General features: G+C 56.6%; 1 protein-coding gene across 1 annotated transcript in view; it reads right to left on the bottom strand.

Annotated features, from left to right (window-relative positions):
* LOC144950936 (protein furry homolog-like) overlaps window positions 1-19,460 on the bottom strand; it is a 131,255-nt gene that overhangs the window by 45,775 nt on the left and 66,020 nt on the right. Inside the window, exons 35-45 of the mRNA XM_078881117.1 lie at window positions 18,211-18,873; window positions 17,105-17,235; window positions 15,267-15,365; window positions 10,170-10,267; window positions 8,674-8,844; window positions 7,442-7,582; window positions 6,345-6,461; window positions 6,188-6,271; window positions 5,414-5,578; window positions 4,754-4,828; window positions 2,256-2,426 (exon numbers count right to left, since the gene is read on the bottom strand). Coding sequence (XP_078737243.1) covers window positions 2,256-2,426; window positions 4,754-4,828; window positions 5,414-5,578; window positions 6,188-6,271; window positions 6,345-6,461; window positions 7,442-7,582; window positions 8,674-8,844; window positions 10,170-10,267; window positions 15,267-15,365; window positions 17,105-17,235; window positions 18,211-18,873 — 1,915 coding nt within the window. The remainder of the gene's footprint in view (window positions 1-2,255; window positions 2,427-4,753; window positions 4,829-5,413; window positions 5,579-6,187; window positions 6,272-6,344; window positions 6,462-7,441; window positions 7,583-8,673; window positions 8,845-10,169; window positions 10,268-15,266; window positions 15,366-17,104; window positions 17,236-18,210; window positions 18,874-19,460) is intronic.

The following is a 19,460-nucleotide window of genomic DNA, read 5'->3' as shown; positions in this document are numbered from 1 at the left end:
GGCACACGAGGAGGTGGGTGGCCAGCACCACGCCCGGCCGCCTTTGTCTCCCCAGTGGCGATGTTTACAAACCACACCAGGTACTCATTTGAGGCCGAGTCGACCTAGGGAAGGCCTAGGAGACATTTAAATATTTCACCACTGTGATTGACAGTGGGCGGGAATCGAACTCGGGTCGCGGGGTTTGTAGCACATCGCGCTAACCACTGCGCCACCGCTCCCCTCATGCACACGCACGCACATCGGTATGCATTAGCACGCACACACAGATATACACAGGTACGCGCGAAAACACAAACAGGTACACACGCAGACACACACAGGTACGCACACACGCACAGACACGCACACACGCACAGACACGCACACACAGGCACGCACACACACACGCACACACAGGCACGCACACACAGGCACGCACACACACACACACAGGTACGCACACACAGGCACGCACACACAGGCACGCACACACACACACACAGGTACGCACACACAGGCACGCACACACAGGCACGCACACACAGGCACGCACGCACACACACACACATGCACATTCACGTGTCCGTAAGTACTAAGCGATGAGCATGTGTGCATTTTTGGGAGACATCACACTGCATTACACGCATGTGTGTGTGTCTTTGTTTTGGTTATGTGTGCGTATTTGTCTTGGTGTCTGTGTGTCTGTGTGTCTGTGTATGTGTGTCTGCGCATGTGCGTCTGCGTGTGTGTGCTTGTGTGCGTGTGTATTTGTCTTGGTGTCTGTGTTTTTGTATGTGTGTCTGCGCGTGTTTGTCTACGTGTGTGTGTGTCTGCGTGTGTGTGTATATTTGTCTTGGTGTCTATGTGTTTTTGTATGTGTGTCTGCGCGTATGTGTCTGCGTGTGTGTGTCTGCGTGTGTGTGTGTGTATTTGTCTTGGTGTCTGTGTGTCTTTGTATGTGTGTCTGCCCGTGTGTGTGTGTGGACGTATGTGTCTGCGTGTGCGTGTGTGTGAGCGCACAGGCCACCCTTACCAGGAGCTCCTGCGAGGCAAGAGAGCAAAGGAAAGACACAATTCATCAAGGACAAGCCATTCGGAAAACCAGGACCACTGGGTAAATAACCATCATTAGAATTTTGTACGTCTGCTACTAAATTATTGTTTATTGTTCTCTAAGCGCAGGCCGACCATCACCAAGCATCACGAAGGAGCAAGGCGACCTGTGGTCTAGCCTAGGGGCGCCCCCGGTGGCAGCTGTCGCTGTGTGTCAGTCTGTCAGGAGGGTGGCGAAGTTGTTGCTGCTGTGTGGTCTAGCATAGGGGCATCCCCAGAGGTCGCAAACGGGTTTTGATTCCTTACCCGTACCCGGCCGCACCAGGGTCGCAAACGGGTACCCGTACCCGGCCGTACCCGTACCCTACCCGTACCCGGCCGGGTACGGGTAGGGTACGGGTATCGGGTACCCGATTGCGACCTCTGGGATGAAGCCATGTTGCAGGCGTGGGTGGGTTGATTCTAGGAACTTGAATTGTGAGAAGAGACAAGACGTTGGGAAATGAGTGACAAACGGTGACTCACCAGTGACTCACGGCCTACCCGTACCCGGCCGCACCAGGGTCACAATCGGGTACCCGTACCCAGCCGGGTACGGGTAGCCGGGTATCGGGTAGGGTACGGGTATCGGGCACCCGGTTGCGACCTCTGGGCATCCCCAAACATGACAACCTTGTTAAACGGACGGCCCACGGTTTAAGACTACGATGGCATTAAAACTACGAGCGCGGATAATGGCCGTCAAGCAGAAAGCTCCGCTTCAAGGGGCGGAACGCGACTGGGAAAACCCCACGTTCACCGTGGAGATGGAGCGACGAATCCAGCTCACGGGGAGAGGTTTTTAAATCCTTTATATTAAGTTCGCTTGCTTGCTTGCTTAGGACCGTGCAAATCTTTCGGTCGTTTTTTAACCCACTTCCCGTGATCCAATCGAGCTGACATTTTCCACACAGACTCGTTGTGCGTGACAATTAATGTTCGTGAAACTTTTTTCCAAATTTTTACACTTTTTAGGACGAAAAATTATATTTAATTACCAATTGCTTAATGGTGGCAGGCAATCATCTGACCCATAGGTGGCAGCCATCTCAAGCCAGAGGACGAGAGGACTCTAGCCGCCACGCATTTTAAGGATTTATAGTGAAAAACTTTGTTTTTACGGGTTATACTTGTTTTCCCTCCTTCCTTTCCTTCCTTTCCTTCCCGGCCAACTCTCTCACCTCCGCTTCCTCCAGCTCGACGTCGAGAAAGTCGAAGTCCTTGAAGACGCCGAAATGCTGCTCGCTGAAGGTCTCGTCGAGGTCGGGGTCGCACATGGGCTCCTCGGTGGGCGCCACGAGGCTGGCCTGGTGCTCCGCCATCTCCAGGTCCCCGCTCGACGAGAAGATCACCTGCAGAGGAGACGCCGTCACACCAGATCGCCACGGTGGGTGGGTGGGTTAGTGGGTGAGAGGGTGGGTGGGTGAGTCGGTGGGTGGGTGGGTGAGAGGGTGGGTGGGTGAGTCGGTGGGTGGGTGGGTGAGTCGGTGGGTGAGAGGGTGGGTGGGTGAGTCGGTGGGTGGGTGGGTGGGTGAGAGGGTGGGTGGGTGAGTCGGTGGGTGGGTGGGTTAGTGGGTGAGGGGGTGGGTGGGTGGGTTAGTGGGTGGGTGGGTGAGTGGGTGGGTGGGTGAGTCGGTGGGTGGGTGGGTTAGTGGGTGAGGGGGTGGGTGGGTGGGTTAGTGGGTGGGTGGGTGAGTGGGTGGGTGGGTGGGTGAGTGGGTGGGTGGGTGAGTGGGTGGGTGGGTGGGTGAGTGGGGTGGGTGAGTGGGTGGGTGGGTGAGTGGGTGAGTGGGTGAGTGAGTGGGTGAGTGGGTGGGTGGGTGGGGGGGTGGGTGAGTGGGTGGGTGGGTGGGTGGGTGAGAGGGTGGGTGGGTGGGTGAGTGGGTGGGTGGGTGAGTGGGTGAGAGGGTGGGTGGGTTAGTGGGTGGGTGAGTGGGTTGGGTGGTGGGTGAGTGGGTTGGGTGGTGGGTGAGTGGGTGGGTGGATGAGTGGGTGAGTGGGTGGGTGGGTGGGGGGGTGGGTGGGTGAGTGGGTGGGTGAGTGGGTGGGTTGGTGAGTGGTGGGTGGGTGATTGGGTGGGTGAGTTGGTGGGTGGGTGAGTGAGTTGGTGGGTGAGTGGGTGGGTGGGTTGGGTGGGTGAGTGGGCGAGTGGGTGGGTTAGTGGGTTAGTGGGTGGGTGAGTGGGTGAGTGGGTGGGTGAGTCGGTGAGTTGGTGAGTGGGTGGGTTAGTGGGTGAGTGGGTGGGTGAGTGGGTGAGTGGGTGGGTGGGTGATTGGGTGGGTCACTGGGTTGGTTGGTGGGTGATTGGGTGGGTGGGTGGGTTGGTGGGTGATTGGGTGGGTGAGTCGGTTGGTGGGTGATTGGGTGGATGGATGATTGGGTGGGTGAGTGGGTGGGCGAGTTAGTGGGCGGGTGGGTTGGTGAGTGGGTTGGTGGGTGATTGGGTGGGTTGGTGGGTGATTGGGTGGGTGGGTGATTGGGTGGGTGATTGGGTGGATGGGTGATTGGGTGGGTGAGTTAGTGGGTGGGTGGGTTGGTGAGTGGGTTGGTGGGTGATTGGGTGGGTGGGTGAGATGGTGGGTGATTGGGTGGGTGAGTGGGTTGGTGAGTGGGTTGGTGAGTGGGTTGGTGAGTGGGTTGGTGGGTGAGTGAGTGGGTGGATGGGTGAGTGGATTGATGGATGAGTGAGTGGATTGATGGATGAGTGGGTGGATGCGTGGGTGAGCGGGCATGTGGGTAAAGTCCGTGGGTGAGTGGGTGGGTGGATGGGTGAGCGGATAAGTCGGTGGGTGAATGGGTGGGTGAGTGGGTGCGTGAGTAGGTGAGTGCTCAGACTTAGCGGGCGGTTGAGTGGGTGAGGGAGTGAGCGGCTGGAGTAATAAACCCAACTGACTGCTATATAATGCCAAATAAGTAATAATTATCAATCGATTGTTAAGCATAACCCCAATTATTAAAATGTACACACACACAGTGGATGGGTGGGTGAGTTAGTGGTTGGTTTAGTGAGTGAGTAGGTGGGTGACTGGGTGACTGGGTGAGTTAGTGGGTGGGTGAGTGCGTAGTGGGTGGATGAGTTAGTGGATGGTTTAATGAGTGGGTAGGTGGGTGTGTGACTGGGTGGATGACTGGGTGGGTGGGTGACTGGGTAAGTTAGTGGGTGGTTGAGTGAGTGGGTGGGTGAGTGGGTGAATGGACGAGTGGGCGAATGGACGAGTGGGTGGGTGAGTTAGTGGGTGGTTGAGTGAGTGGGTAGGTGGTTGAGTGAGTGGGTGGATAGGCAAGTGGGTGAGCGTGTGAGGGAGTGGGCAAGTGAGTGAGCGGGTGAGGGAGTGGGTGAGCGGGTGAGCGGGTGAGGGAGTGGGCGAGTGGGTGAGCGGGTGGGTGAGTGGGTGGGTTGGTGGGTGAGTGGATGGGCGAGTGGATGAGGGAGTGAGGGAGTGGGCGAGTGGGTGAGCGTGTGAGGGAGTGGGCAAGTGGGTGAGCGGGTGAGGGAGTGGGTGAGCGGGTGAGGGAGTGGGCGAGTGGGTGAGCGGGTGGGTGAGTGGGTGGGTTGGTGGGTGAGTGGGTGAGCGGGTGGGCGAGTGGGTGAGCGGGTGAGGCAGTGGGCGAGTGGGTGAGCGGGTGAGGGAGTGGGCGAGTGGGTGAGCGGGTCAGCGAGTGTCACGTGGCATCTTACCGAAGGGTTCTTGGTCAATCCCACCTCCTGGCCGCACAGCGACAATACGTTGCTCAGCTTCTCTCTCGTGCGCCTCTGCGAAAGAGCGACCGCACCGTTTCCGGCATTTCCGTCAGAGGTGGGGGAGGCCACGGCAAGATTCCGTGCGCGTGGCAACGAGGGCAAAACCGGTGGGCCGCCCTGGTAAATACTTTTAAAATCCTTTATATTAAGTTCACTTGCTTGCTTGCTTGCTTAGGACCGTGCAAATCTTTCGGTCGTTTTTTAACCCGCTTCCCGTGATCCAATCGAGCTGACATTTGCCACGCAGACTCGTTGTGCGTGACAATTAATGTTCGTGAAATTTTTTTTTCGAAAATTGTACACTTTTTTGAACAAAAATATGATATTTAATTACAAATTGCTTAATGCTGCCATGCAATCATCTGACCCATAGGTGGCAGCCATCTCAAGCCAGAGGACGAGAGGACTCTAGCCGCCACGCATATAAAGGATTTAGAGTGAAAAACTTTGTTTTTTTACGGGTTATACTTGTTTTTTCCATTTTTTTTACATGGGCGGTGACACGGGCCGGATGTTCGCGGTTCGAATCCGGCGACGTGCGTCGGTGGGGTCGGATGCAGGGGGGGGGGTGATGGGGGGGGGTGATGGGGGTGTCACCTGAGACAGCTGGGGTCGCTTCCAGCTGACGTGGACGAGGGCGGTGGAGTTGGACCCCGACGAGGTGGAGGAGGTGCTCCTAGTCACGGCGATGCCGCACTTGCCCTTGCTCTCCGCGCCGGGGCGCGCCTGCTGGTCCGTCGACTTGCGGCCAATCACCGGCGTCTGTCGGCGCCAGCGTCCGAGCGGGAGAGCGGGGAGAGCGTGCGAGGGTTAACGTTACGAGCGAGGGTCACCACGGCGATACTCCGGCGAGCTCTCGTACACCGTGGGCGAGTCGGAGAGCAACCCTCACTAGCCCCGCTCGCTCGCTCGCCCCTCACCAGAGGTCGCAACCGGGTACCCGATACCCATACCCGACCCGATACCCGGCTACCCGTACCCAGCCGGGTACGGGTAGGCCGTGAGTCACTGGTGAGTTACCGTTTGTCACTCATTTCCCAACGTCTTGTCTCTTCGTCTTGGTTCTTTCGGTAAAGTCACGTAGAAGGAAAATAATAAAATAATAAAAATAAAACATAATAAAATAATATAATAATATTCTCACAATTCAAGTTCCTAGAATCAACCCACCCGCGCCTGCAACGTGGCTTCATCCCAGAGGTCGCAATCGGGTACCCGATACCCGTACCCTACCCGTACCCGGCCGGGTACGGGTAGGGTATGGGTATCGGGTACCCGTTTGCGACCCTGGTGCGGCCGGGTACGGGTAAGGAATCAAAACCCGTCTGCGACCTCTGCCCCTCACCCGCGCTCACCCGCAGCACCGCTCACCTCCGAGATGTCGAAGTTGAACTCCAGCGTTTTGCCCGGCAGCTCCTTAGAAGTGGAGCCCCACAGTTTGTTGTGAGCGCCGGTCTCCGGCGGGGAGCGCCGGTAACGGCGTCGCCCCCCCCGCCACCTCGGCGGGGAGGGGCGGCCCCCCCCGTGCCGACATCGGCGCCGCCATAGCCGCCATCGCCGCCATCGCCTCCAGCGGAGTGGCCAGGCTGGCGGAGCGCGACACCACCAGCTTCAGGATATTGAGTGCCTCACGCCAATGGGGGCTCTGCCATGGGGGGGGGGGGGGGTGGGGGGGTGGGGGTGGGAGGGGGGGGTCCGAGTATGAGAGGTAGGAGTGATGGGAGGGAAGAGACCGGGTCAGAATTAGAAGCACGAGTGAGACATTGAGGAGGGATAGAGGGATAGAACGACGATGATGATAATGATGAGTGAGACATTGAGCGAGAGGAGGAGACATTGAGTGAGATAACGGAGGAGGATGAGTGAGACGTTGAGTGAGGGACAGAGGGACGATGATGATGATGATGAGTGAGACATTGAGCGAGAGGAGGAGTGAGACATCGAGTGAGATACGGAGGAGGATGAGTGAGACATTGAGGGAGGGAGGGTGAAATATAATTACCAAGCGATGGGAAACTCACATCGCGATAATCGTCTTATCGTGAAAAACTGACCTCCCACCGTATCGCACCGCCAATATTGACCGGACCCTTCGCGCAAGTAAAGTGGAACCGCGGTGACTACCTCGCCTGGTCTACAGGAGGTCGTGGGTTCGACCCCGACCCTGACGCCTGTTGTATATTTGGAGTTTGCGTGTCTCTCTCTCTCTCCGTGGTGAGATGTTAACTACCTCGCCTGGTGTACAGGAGGTCGTGGGTTCGATCCCGACCCTGACGCCTGCTGCTGTATATTTGGAGTTTGCGTGTCTCTCTCTCTCTCCGTGGTGAGATGTTAACTACCTCGCCTGGTCTACAGGAGGTTCGTGGGTTCGATCCCGACCCTGACGATGCCTGCTGCTGTATATTTGGAGTTTGCGTGTCTCTCTCTCCCAGTGGTCGCGTGGATTCTTCTCCGGCTTCTCCGTTTTTTCCCCTCCACATTTTAGAATCAGCATCACGCGGAGCATTTGGCTGCATTAAACTTCCACACGATGTTCAGCCAACTTCGTTGAGCTACAGTTTGCCGCCCGGTGCGCGCCTTGCCTGGAAAAATAAACGAACACTGCTTGAGTTTCAGCGAGCTCACCTGCACGTATTTGCCGATGATCTTGATGACGTCCACGTTGAACTTCTTGCCGGGCACGGCCGAGAGGTCCACGTGGCTCAGCAGGCTGTAGATGATCTGCAGCAGAGTTGACTGCAGGCTCGGCAGGCCCTTGTCCAAAAGCTGAGACGCACGTCAAAAATTAGACAAAGATCCCCCCCCTCCGTCCGTCACGGCCTTCAACAGATTGGTTGGGGCGAGGGATGCAAGCGAGCAGTTGTGAGTGCGAAGGGACTGGTGGCCACGGGAGGTAATGACAGGGGAGTCAGTTGTGAGTGTGAAGGGACTGGTGGCCACGGTAGGTAGTGACAGGGGAGTCAGTTGTGAATGTGAAGGGACTGGTGGCCACGGAAGGTAATGACAGGGGAGTCAGTTGTGAGTGTGAAGGGACTGGTGGCCACGGGAGGTAATGACAGGGGAGTCAGTTGTGAATGTGAAGGGACTGGTGGCCACGGGAGGTAATGACAGGGGAGTCAGTTGTGAGTGTGAAGGGACTGGTGGCCACGGGAGGTAATGACAGGGGAGTCAGTTGTGAGTGTGAAGGGACTGGTGGCCACGGGAGGTAATGACAGGGGAGTCAGTTGTGAGTGTGAAGGGACTGGTGGCCACGGGAGGTAATGACAGGGGAGTCAGCTGTGTGTGCGAAGGGACTGGTGGCCACGGGAGGTAATGACAGGGGAGTCAGTTGTGAGTGTGAAGGGACTGGTGGCCACGGGAGGTAATGACAGGGGAGTCAGCTGTGTGTGCGAAGGGACTAGTGGCTAAGGAAGGGAATGACAGGGGAGTCAGCTGTGAGAATGAAAGGGCTTGGTGGCCACGGGAGGTAGTGACAGGGGAGTGAGTTGTGAGTGCGAAGGGACTGGTGGCCACGGGAGGTAATGACAGGGGAGTCACCCGGCCGGGTGACTCCCTTGTCATCCTACCCGTACCCGTATCCTACCCGAAATGAGTGACAAACGGTGACTCACCAGTGACTCACGGTCTACCCGTACCCGCACCAGGGTCGCTACCCGTACCCGGCTGGGTACGGGTAGCCGGGCATCGGGTAGGGTACGGGTATCGGGTACCCGGTTGCGACCTCTGTCGGGCGTTGGCGGGTTACCGACGCAATAACATTCACGCGATCTCGCGCGCAGAGCGGTTGAGGTGGCGGTGTGTAGGGGGCACAATACCCCGCCCCCCGCCCCCCCCCCCCCCACCCTCCCCCTCGTCACCTCCGCCAGGTAAGAGACGAGGTCGAAGGTGCAGTCGGAGAAGGAGTCGTGCAGGTAGCGGCACACGACGTTCACCCAGTTGACGTAGTCGCGCGTGTAGCTGCCGTTGCGGTAGAGGCTCATGACGTGCGCCAGGTTCGCCAGCTTGATCGTCTTCTCTTCCAGACACACCTGGTGGGGGTGGTGGGGGGTGGTGGGGGTGGTGGGGGTGGTGGTGGGGGGGGTGGGGGTGGTGGGGGTGGTGGGGGTGGTGGTGGTGGTGGGGGTGGTGGGGGGTGGTGGGGGTGGTGGGGGGTGGTGGGGGTGGTGGTGGTGGAGGGTGGTGGTTGGTGGTGGTGGGGGGTGGTGGGGGGTGGTGGGGGTGGGGGGGAGGGGGGTGGTGGGGGTGGTGGTGGTGGAGGGTGGTGGTTGAGGGTGGTGGGTGGTGGTGGGGGGTGGTGGGGGGTGGTGGGGGTGGGTGGTAGGGGGTGGTGGGGGGGGTAGTGGTGGAGGGTGGTGGGGGGGTGGTGGGGGTGGTGGTGGAGGGTGGTGGGGGTGGTGGGGGGTGGTAGGGGGTGGTGGGGGGGGGTAGTGGTGGAGGGTGGTGGGGGGTGGTGGGGGTGGTGGGGGTGGTGGTGGAGGGTGGTGGGGGGTGGTGGGGGTGGGTGGTGGGGGTGGTGGTGGAGGTGGGCACAAGGGAGAGATGGGCGGTCACCGTCCCGTACGATGCATAAATAATAATAATGATGCCTTGTATAAAGGTGTCAGTTTTTGTACCAGTTGAAAGGGTAAAAACCTACTACTATATTTTGCCACTGGTAAAGGAGGTCTCATAGTGTAAATGCTTACCCCCAGCTCTCAATATTCTGATAGTGCGCTGTTTTTGAGTTGTACGCCTTTTGGTGTCATCTGGTCCAACACCAATGGAGACTAGGCTCTAAGGAAAGCTGTCTCGGGTGTGGACCAATCAACTTCAAGGACAGTGCATATCATTATCATCATCAGAGTTGTTTATGTGAGGCTATGGGTCTCTGTGTGAGTCTATGGTGCACTAACCATTACTCTGTGAGTCTATGGGTGTCTATGTGAGTCTATGGGTCTCTGTGTGAGTCTATGGGTGTCTATGTGAGTCTATGGGTCTCTGTGTGAGTCGAAGGTGCTCTAACCATTACTCTGCGAGTCTATGGGTGTCTATGTGAGTCTATGGGTCTCTGTGTGAGTCTATGTGTCTCTGTGTGAGTCTATGTGTCTCTGTGTGAGTCTATGGGTGTCTATGTGAGTCTATGGATCTCTGTGTGAGTCTAAGGTGCACTAACCATTACTCTGTGAGTCTATGGGTGTCTATGTGAGTCTATGGGTGTCTATGTGAGTCTATGGGTCTCTGTGTGAGTCGAAGGTGCACTAACCATTACTTTGCGAGTCTATGGGTGTCTCTACCGGCTTGTACCGGTTTTATCTCACCCGCTGACCCGGTTGTAACCGCACGAGCCCCTTAACCCCTCCCCCTTCCCTCTCACCTGGGAAATGTTGTCAGCGCATTCCCGGCAAAACTCCGTGGGGCTGTCAAAGTTCTGGACAAGGTACGGGAGCAGGAACAGCACGTTGAGAGGGAATCCTGCGGGACAAACCCGGAGGGGAGAACGGCGATTACGACGATGACGAAAGTTCACCATCATCACGAGTTGTGCTGTTGAGAGACCCGCGTTGCATGCGAATGTACGCGTGCTGAACTTCTTTCGCACCGTACCTGGCCGACCGTGATAATCGGAGGTGCGGGGGGGTGGGAAGATCAATTAACGCCTCGGTGGGGCGCTTGCCTGGGTAGGATGTGGATGGTTTAGTTCTTTATTTTTAAGTGTTTGAGTGACTTGTTTACATTTCGATTTAAAGCTTTCGTGACTGCAGGGAAATAATAAAATACATTTTTTTAAAAATAAAACATAATGAAATAAAATAATAATATAACATAATTTTATCATGTTTTATTTTTATTATTTTATTATTTCCATTCTACGTGACTTTACCGAAAGAACCAAGAAGTTGTTTACATTTCTTGCACTTTGCACGACTGTCGTGTTTTTGTACCGTTTGACGTTATGACGTTCTGACCGTGTGCCCCTACTGGGACATCTGTGAAGAAGCGCTTCACAGCTCATCGGATTCATCAAGTACAAATACATATTCTGATTATCATAGTGGCTGCTCTGTGAAATATTAACGGCAGAAAAAAAAACCGAAACAAAATGAGAATTGCTTTTTTTATCCATATTGATATTGAAAAATGAACAACATTACGTGGATAAGTGCGTGCCGTTGAGCAGATGGAATTGAAAACTGCATTTAAGGAAATTGCATTTGCGGCGAAGCGTAAAGGCACGGATGCTGCTGCTGCTGCTGCTACGTGGGAATTGGCGATGCTTCAAGCCGGCGTGCGGATAAAACGACGTCGCAACGATCGAATCAAATCCGACTCTCCGCCCGTGGAAGCCGAGTTCGATTCCCGTGCCGAGTTTGTATGTTCTGCTCCTGTCCTGCAGAGTAAGTGTGTGCGAGTGAGGTGCGTGTGCGAGTCATTTGTCCAAACATCGCCACTGGGGAGACAAAGGCGGCCGGGCGTGGTGCTGGCCACCCATCCCCCTCGTGTGCCGTGCCAGCCTTCATAGGTGCTACTCGCTAACAGCACTTGCCCCTACAGTCTGTTACAGGCTATAATAGGGGGGGGGGATCTTTGTCTTTGTGAGTCAATACGGTAGTGTAACGGTGAACGCGCTGTGCTACGAATTTGGCAACCCGGGATCGATTCCCGCCCATGGCCAACAACGGTGACGATTATCTGTTCCTCCCCTAGGTTGGCTCAGTCTCAAATGAGTACCTGGTGCGGTGTGTAAACATCGCGACGCGACTGGGGAGACAAAGGCGGCCGGGTGTGGTGCTGGCCATCCACGTTCCTTAACTCACCAAAGGTGAGTGAGTGGGTGAGTAGGTGAGTGAGTAGGTGAGTGAGTGAGTGAGTGGGTGAGTGAGTGGGTGAGTAGGTAGGTGGGTGGGTAAGTGAGTAGTTGAGTAGGTGAGTGGGTGGGTGAAGTAAGTAAGTGGATGAGAAGGTGAGTGAGTGGGTGACTATATGAGTGAGTGGGTGAGTGCATGGGTGAAGTGGGTGAGCGAGTGGTTGACTGAGTGGTTGATTGAGTGAGTGAGTGGGTGAGTGAGTGAGTGAGTGGTTGACTGAGTGGGTGAGTGAGTAGGTAAGTGAGTGGGTGAGTGAGTGGGTGAGTGAGTGGGTGAGCGAGTAGGTGGGTGAGGTGGGTGAGCGAGTGGTTGACTGAGTGGGTGAGTGAGTAGGTGGGTGAGGTGGGTGATCGAGTGGTTGACCGAGTGGTTGACTGAGTGGGTGAGTGAGTAGGTGGGTGAGGTGGGTGAGTGAGTGGTTGACTGAGTGGTTGACTGAGTGGGTGAGTGAGTAGGTGGGTGAGGTGGGTGAGCGAGTGGTTGACTGAGTGGTTAACCGAGTGGGTGAGCGAGAAACCCACAACGCTTGCTAGCCGCGCGACAACTCGATTAGTCTGGGGCCGTGACGGGTGGCGGAGGGATTGACAAAACAAGGCAGGCTTTCGATTTAAAGCTTTCATGACTGCAGGGATTCATCTTCTTGGTTCTTTCGGTAAAGTCACGTAGAAGGGAAGCAATAATTGTGGCCGAAACGTCGTGAGAAATATTTTATTATGTTTTATTTTTATTATTTTATTACTTCCCTTTTACGTGACTTTACCGAAAGAACCAAGAACAAGGCAGGCTTTCCCGGGCAAACGAGCCGAATGACGGTAACATGCAGGGCATGGCTTGTGGCTTATCGCGTGGATCAACCACCGCCGATCAAGAGCTTCGCGGCTCATCAGGATTTCCTCCGGGATGAAAATAAATATTCAGATTCTGACGGGACGGGCGGGCTCGCCGAGACTCGCGCGGGGTCCTTAATCAAATCGAGCACTCGCCAAACATCGTGGCGCTGTCTATGCAATCAATGCTAACGACATCAGAAATCAGCAGCCTGCCCTTGACGCGCGTACGTGCGTGTGTGTGCGTGTGGGGAGCGGTAGTGTAGCGGTTAGCGCGCTGCGCTATGAACCTGGCGACCCGGGTTCGATTCCCGCTCACGGCTAACACCAGTGACGATTATCTGAACCGGGTCCTGGGACTCCCCTAGGTCGACTCAGCCTCAAATGAGTACCTGGTGCGGTGTGTAAACATCGCCGCTAGGGAGACAAAGGCGGTCGGGCGTGGTGCTGGCCACCCACCCCCTCGTGTACCATTCCGGCCTTCATAGGTGCTCGCTAACAGCACTTGCCCCTACAGTCTGTTAAGGCTATACGGGGTGTCTTTGTCTTTGTGTGTGCATGTGCGTGTGTGCGTGTGTGCGTCTGCGGTGAGCGCGCCGTGCTGCGAACCAAGCCGCCCGAGTTTGTTTACCGCGCAAGTCCACCAACGTCGGTGACGATTTACTGAACCGGTCCTGGGGCCTCCTCCCCTAGGTCGACTCGGCCTCAAATGAATAACCTGGTGCGGTGTGTAGTAAACAATACCAGTGGAGAGACAAAGGCGGCCGGGCGTGGTGCCAGCATTCATAGGTGCTCGCTAACACTTGCTCCAACAGTCTGTTAAGGCTATACGGGGATCTTTGTCTTTTTCTTTGCATGAGTGGATTTCTGATTGAGTGGGTGAGTTGGTGAGTTGGTGGGTGGGTGCATGGGTGGGTTGGTGCGTGGGTGGGTTGGTGTGTGGGTGGGTGCATGGGTGGGTGCGTGGGTGTGTGGGTAGGTTTGTGCATGGGTGGGTGGATGCGGGGGTGGGTTGGTGCGTGGGTGGGTGGGTTGGTGCGTGAGTGGGTGGGTAGGTGGGTGCGTGGGTGGATGTGTGGGTGGGTTTGTGCATGGGTAGGTGCGTGGGTGGGTGGGTGTGTGGGTGGGTGCGTGGGTGGGTGCGTGGGTGGGTGCGTGGGTGGGTGAGTGTGTGGGTGCGTGAGTGTGTGGGTGTGCGTGTGTGCATGGGTGTGGGTGTGGGTGGTCAGCGCGCCGCGCTACGAACCCGGCCACCCGAGTTCGATTCCCGCTCACGTCCACCAACACGCGACCATCTGAACCGATCCTGGGCCTCCCCTAGGTCGACTCGGCCTCAAAAATTTCCACCCGGTGCGGTTGCATAAACATTCTCCGCCGGGCGCGGGGGGGGGGGGGACTATCGGCTGAAGCCGGGGCGTGGTCCGGGGCCACTCGTCGCCGGCCGTGTGTGCCGGGGAGGGGAAGTTGCCGTCCGTAAAGTGAAATCACAAATTGATTCGCCGGTCCCGTCGTCACGCGGGCTGATTCATCACCACGAGGCCGTTTTGATTAAATGGGATTTGGCGTGGGCGGGCGGGCGGGCGGGCGGGAGGATTGGCGGACGCGCCATCGTTCACGATTAGCGCGCGCGTACGTACGTACGTACGTACGCGCGCGGTGATTAATTGGAGCACTCTCATTGCAAATTACGGCGACGAAAAAATATTTTCAAAAATCACTTGAAGGTGACGGAAAATCCTCCGCTGCATTGAGGAGGAAGGAAATGTTCACGAACGGCTACAGAGGAGGGGGGCTACAGCCCTCGCAATGACGCGCGCGGCGATCGCATTCACGCGGTTATTTCATTCGCCAAACGCGGAAAGCGTACCGCCGTTGTAAGGCGGAACGCGACACCGTTATAACGTGGAATGCGACTGTCGTAATGTGAAACGCGACACTGTTAAAACGCGTGCACCGTTACAACGAGCGTACCGTTATAAAGCTGAACGCGTCTGTTGTAATGTGGAACGCGACACCGCTACAACGCGGTTTCTGAGCAGTTGACGAAGAACTACTTTCTTGAGCTGCGTGGTCGAGCGGTGATGAACGATACGGTAACGCGGCGGCGGCGTAACCTTCTTCGCCATCTCACTGCGCGGAGTGCGTAGCAGTGACGGCAGCAGTGGTGACTTCGTAATCTCGTCAAATTTCACAGTCGACTACGTCATTTATCGCCAGCAGCGCGTTCACTTTGCCGTAGACGTCATCGCTGACGGAGGGAGGAGCTGCATTTGCCCGGAAAGAACGCAACCCGTACGAGGAAGAGCGATTCACCGAAGTGCCAACCGGGGGAACAAATAAAAGATTCAATCGGCGAGCGTCACCCGCGACGACACGGACACCGACGGAACGAAAACTTAAAAGTACGGAGAAGTATTTCAATTTAAAGCTTCTTTCGTGACTGCAGGGATTCATCTTCTTGGTTCTTTCGGTAAAATCACGTAGAAGGGAAATAATAAAATAATAAAAATTCAACATGATCAAATGCAATTCTCACGACGTTTCAGCCACAACGCAAGCAGCCGTCCTCAGGTGAAGAACAGGTCTGTTGGAAAGACGGCGTCTGAATGGTCATGGAATCACCCCTCTTGTTGTATGATATCAAGATGCTTCAACGACATGACAGCTTTCCGTCAATCTCGCAGACTCGGAGCTGAGTCAGAGTGTGATGCACAGGGACAGGTTCCACTGGGGGGCTGCCTTGGCGGGGGGCGGGGGGGAGGGATGGAACGGCCGTACCGGTGGTTTGGCTCGGGTCCACGATGGCTGTGCGCGACACGGCGGTCAGCTTTCCCAGCAGCTGCACGGTCAGATCCAGCGTGCTGGCGGAGGTGAAACCTACAGGCGGCAAACAACAATGAAGTTTACACCACCAGCAGCAGCAGCAGCAGCACAACACAACCACCAGCAACATCACCACCACCACCACCACCAGTAGCACCACCACCATCACCATCACCACCACCAGCAGCACAACCACCAGCAACACCAACATCACCACCAACAACATCACCACCACCAGTACCACCACCAGCAGCAGCAGGAGCACAACCACCAGCAACACCAACGTCACCACCGCCATCACCAGCAGCACAACCACCAGCAACACCAACGTCACCACCAACAACATCACCACCACCACCACCAGTAGCACCACCACCATCACCAGCAGGAGCACAACCACCAGCAACACCAACCTCACAACCACCAACACCACCACCACCACCAGTACCACCACCACCACCATCAGCAGCACAACCACCAGCAACACCAACATCACCACCACCACCACCACCAGTACCACCACCATCACCAGCAGCAGCAGCACAACCACCAGCAACACCAACCTCACAACCACCAACATCACCACCACCACCACCAGTACCACCACCACCATCAGCAGCAGCAGCACCACTGCCACCACCACCCACACTACCACCACCAAAGTTAGCACCACCAGCATCACCATCACCACCAGCACCGCCGCCACCACCACCAGCACCACCACAGAATCACACAGAGACCCACAGACTCACCACAGCCTCCGTGCGCAACCCAGCAGCGGATGCACCACCATAATCACGCCGCAACAGGCAGCTCCCGCACCTCCCATGAGCACGGCCGGCTACGTGCGTCGCGAGAGAAGCTCAACGTACGTGCGTACGTGAGCTCACGTGCGCGGCGGGGGCAAAGTGTGGGGGTACCGCTAGCAACGCATGCCAGAGGTCGCAACCGGGTACCCGATACCCGTACCCTACCCGATACCCGGCTACCCGTACCCGGCCGGGTACGGGTACCTGTTTGCGACCCTGGTGCGGGTGCGGGTGCGGGTAGACCGTGAGTCACTGGTGAGTCACCGTTCGTCACTCATTTCGGGTAGGGTACGGGTAGCGTACGGGTACCCGTACCCGGCCGGGCACGGGTACGGGTACCCGTTTGCGACCCTGGTGCGGCCGGGTACGGGTAGACCGTGAGTCACTGCTGAGTAACTGTTTGTCACTCATTTCCCAACGTCTCGTCTCTTCTCACAATTCAAGTTCCTAGAATCAACCCACCCGCGCCTGCAACATGGCTTCATCCCAGAGGTCGCAATCGGGTACCCGATACCCGTACCCTACCTGATACCCGGCCGGGTACGGGTAGGGTACGGGTACGGCCGTGAGTCACCGGTGAGTAACCATTTGTCACTCATTTCGGGTAGGGTACGGGTACCCGTTTGCGACCCTGGCGCGGCCGGGTACGGGTACGGGTAAGAAATCAAAACCCTCTTCTTGGTTCTTTCGGTAAAGTCACGTAGAATGGAAATAATAAAATAATACAAATAAAACATAATAAAATAATTCTCGCTGTCTCCCCGACAGACCTGTTCTTCACCTGAGGACGGCTGCTTGCGTTGTGGCCGAAACGTCGTGAGAATTCTTTTATTATGTTTAATTTGTATTATTTCATTATTTCCCTTCTACGTGACTTCACCGAAAGAACCAAGAAGATGAATCCCTGCAGTCACGAAAGAAGCTTTAAATCGAAATTGAATCAAAACCCGTTTGCGACCTCTGACGCATGCCAAAGCACCGCACCTTTGAGCAGCAGGGGCTGTATGCCTGGGAAGTTGGACCAGCTGAGCTGGGACATGGCCTTGTGCAGGCGGTCGCGTGTCTCCTCCATGCCCAGCTCCAGGCCCTGTGGGCCCAGCAGCCTGTCCAGCAGTCTGCGCAGCGGGACAAAGACAAAGCCGTCGTGTTCAACTTACAAAGATAGAGCCCCCGTCCTCCCCCGTGTAGCCTGTTGGGGCAAGTGCTGTTAGCGAGCACCTACGAAGGTCGGAACGGCGCATGAGGGGGGTGGGTGGCCAGCTCCATTCTCGCCCGCCTTAGTCTCACCCAGTGGCGATGTTTACTACACACCGCACCAGGTACTCGTGTGAGGCTGAGTCGACCTTGGGGAGGCCCAGGACCGGTTCCGATAATCGTCACCGGTGTTGGCCGTGAGCGGGAATCGAACCCGGGTGGCCGAGTTCGTAGCGCAGCGCTCCCCAAAGACAAAGATCCCCCGCGTAGCCTCAACAGACTGTAGGGGCAAGTGCTGTTTGCGAGCAGCACCTATGAAGGCCGGCACGGCTCACGAAGGGGGGTGGGGGTGGCCAGCACCACACCCGGCCGCCTTTGTCTCCCTAGCGGTGATGTTTTTACGTATCGAACCAGGTACTGAACTGAGGCCGAGTCGACCTAGGGGAGGCCCAGGACCGGTTCAGATAATCGTCACCGGTGTTCGCCGTGGACCAACACCAATGGTGTAAATGCTTACCCCGAGCTCTCATATTCTGATGGTGCGTTGTCTTTGAGTTGTGCGCCTTTTGGCGTCATCTGGTCCAACACCATGTGAGACTAGGCTCTAAGGAAAGCTGTCTCGCGTGTGGACCAATCAACTTCAAGGACAGTGCATACAATATCAGAGTTGTGTTTTTTGTTTGCATTACGACCGCAGGTATTGCGGTCAATGCAAACATGACTCCTTGTAAAAAAAAAAGCGTCAGTTTTGTTGCCAGATAAAAGTGTAAAAAATCCAATTATCAACATTGCGATCATTCAAAGTTTTTTCTTCTTCCCCCCCCTCCCCGATCGCATCGACAGCAGCGGGGGAAGGGAGCGGGGGAGGAGGAGGAGGAGCTAAGGGGGCCGCATACCTGAGCGCCATCGTGAACTCCGTGTCGTAGTCGGAGTCAAGGAGCGCAACGCCGATCCAGAACAGCGTGACTAGCAGCGCTGACGAGTCTGCCGCAGTCACCACCGTCGGCTGCTGCTGCTGCTGCTGATAGTGCTGCTGGTTGAACTGAATCTGCACGCTCGGCTGGTAGGCATGCTGCTGCTGCTGCTGAAACTGCTGATGCTGCTGATAGTGCTGCTGCTGCTGATAGTGCTGCTGCTGCTGATAGTGCTGCTGCTGCTGATAGTGCTGCTGCTGCTGATAGTGCTGCTGCAGCTGCGGTCCCAGGTCCGCGTGCCCCTCGCGTAACGAACTCAGGCTGTGGGCTTTGCCCAGGTGGAGGCCAGCGGCCACGATCGTGCCCAGGTGACTTCGAGAATAGAAGCCGCCGGTGCCCCCCCTGGCTTCCAGGCGGTCGAGCGTGGCGCTCCGTCTCGGCTCGGGGAGCCGGTCCGCCGGGCCGAAGCGCTTGGGCATGGAGTTGCTACGGTGGTGGTGGCCGGAGGCCTGGAAGGATAGGTGGGAGGTGTGGTTGACGCCGCCAGCGACGACGCCGCCGAGGTTGAGCTGCCCGGTGCTCTTGCGGCTGATGGCGAGGTTTGGGTTGGGCAGAGGAACGAGCGACGGGTCGGGAGATGAGGACCTGGGGAGGTTGCGTCAGGAGAGAGGGAGAGAGAGCGGGAGAGTGAGTGAGAGAGAGCGACATGGAGTAGGAAGAGAGGGGGTAGAGAGAGAGGGGGGGCAGAGAGGGGGGGCAGAGAGAGAGGGGGGGCAGAGAGAGGAGTAGCGAGAGGGGGTAGAGAGAGAGGGGGTAGAGAAAGGTGGTAGAGAGAGGGGGGTAGAGAGAGAGGGGGTAGAGAGAGTGGGGGTAGAGAAAGGGGGTAGAGAGAGAGGGGGTAGAGAGAGAGGGGAGCAGAGGGGGGGGGGTAGAGAGAGAGGGGGTAGAGAGAGGGGGGGTAGAGAGAGAGGGGGGTAGAGAGAGAGGGGGTAGAGAGAGAGGGAAGGGGTAAGGAGAGCAGAGCGTGAAATCTTTCGTTAAATCTTTCATTTAAAAAGGGGGGGGGAGGGGTAGGTTTACGTAAAGCAAAGCATAAAAAAAACTACAAAAAACCCCGAAATTATGAACGAAGCAAAGTGCCGACTACACCGAGCATCTTCTTGTTTCCTCTGCATCGTAACAAAAAGAGAGAGCGAGAGAGAGTGACCGAATGAGCGAGAGAGTGAGCGAGA

This window comes from Lampetra fluviatilis, chromosome 60 (genome assembly GCF_964198595.1).
Source record: "Lampetra fluviatilis chromosome 60, kcLamFluv1.1, whole genome shotgun sequence".
Lineage (NCBI taxonomy): Eukaryota > Metazoa > Chordata > Hyperoartia > Petromyzontiformes > Petromyzontidae > Lampetra > Lampetra fluviatilis.
This window is presented reverse-complemented; position numbering and strand designations above follow the sequence as displayed.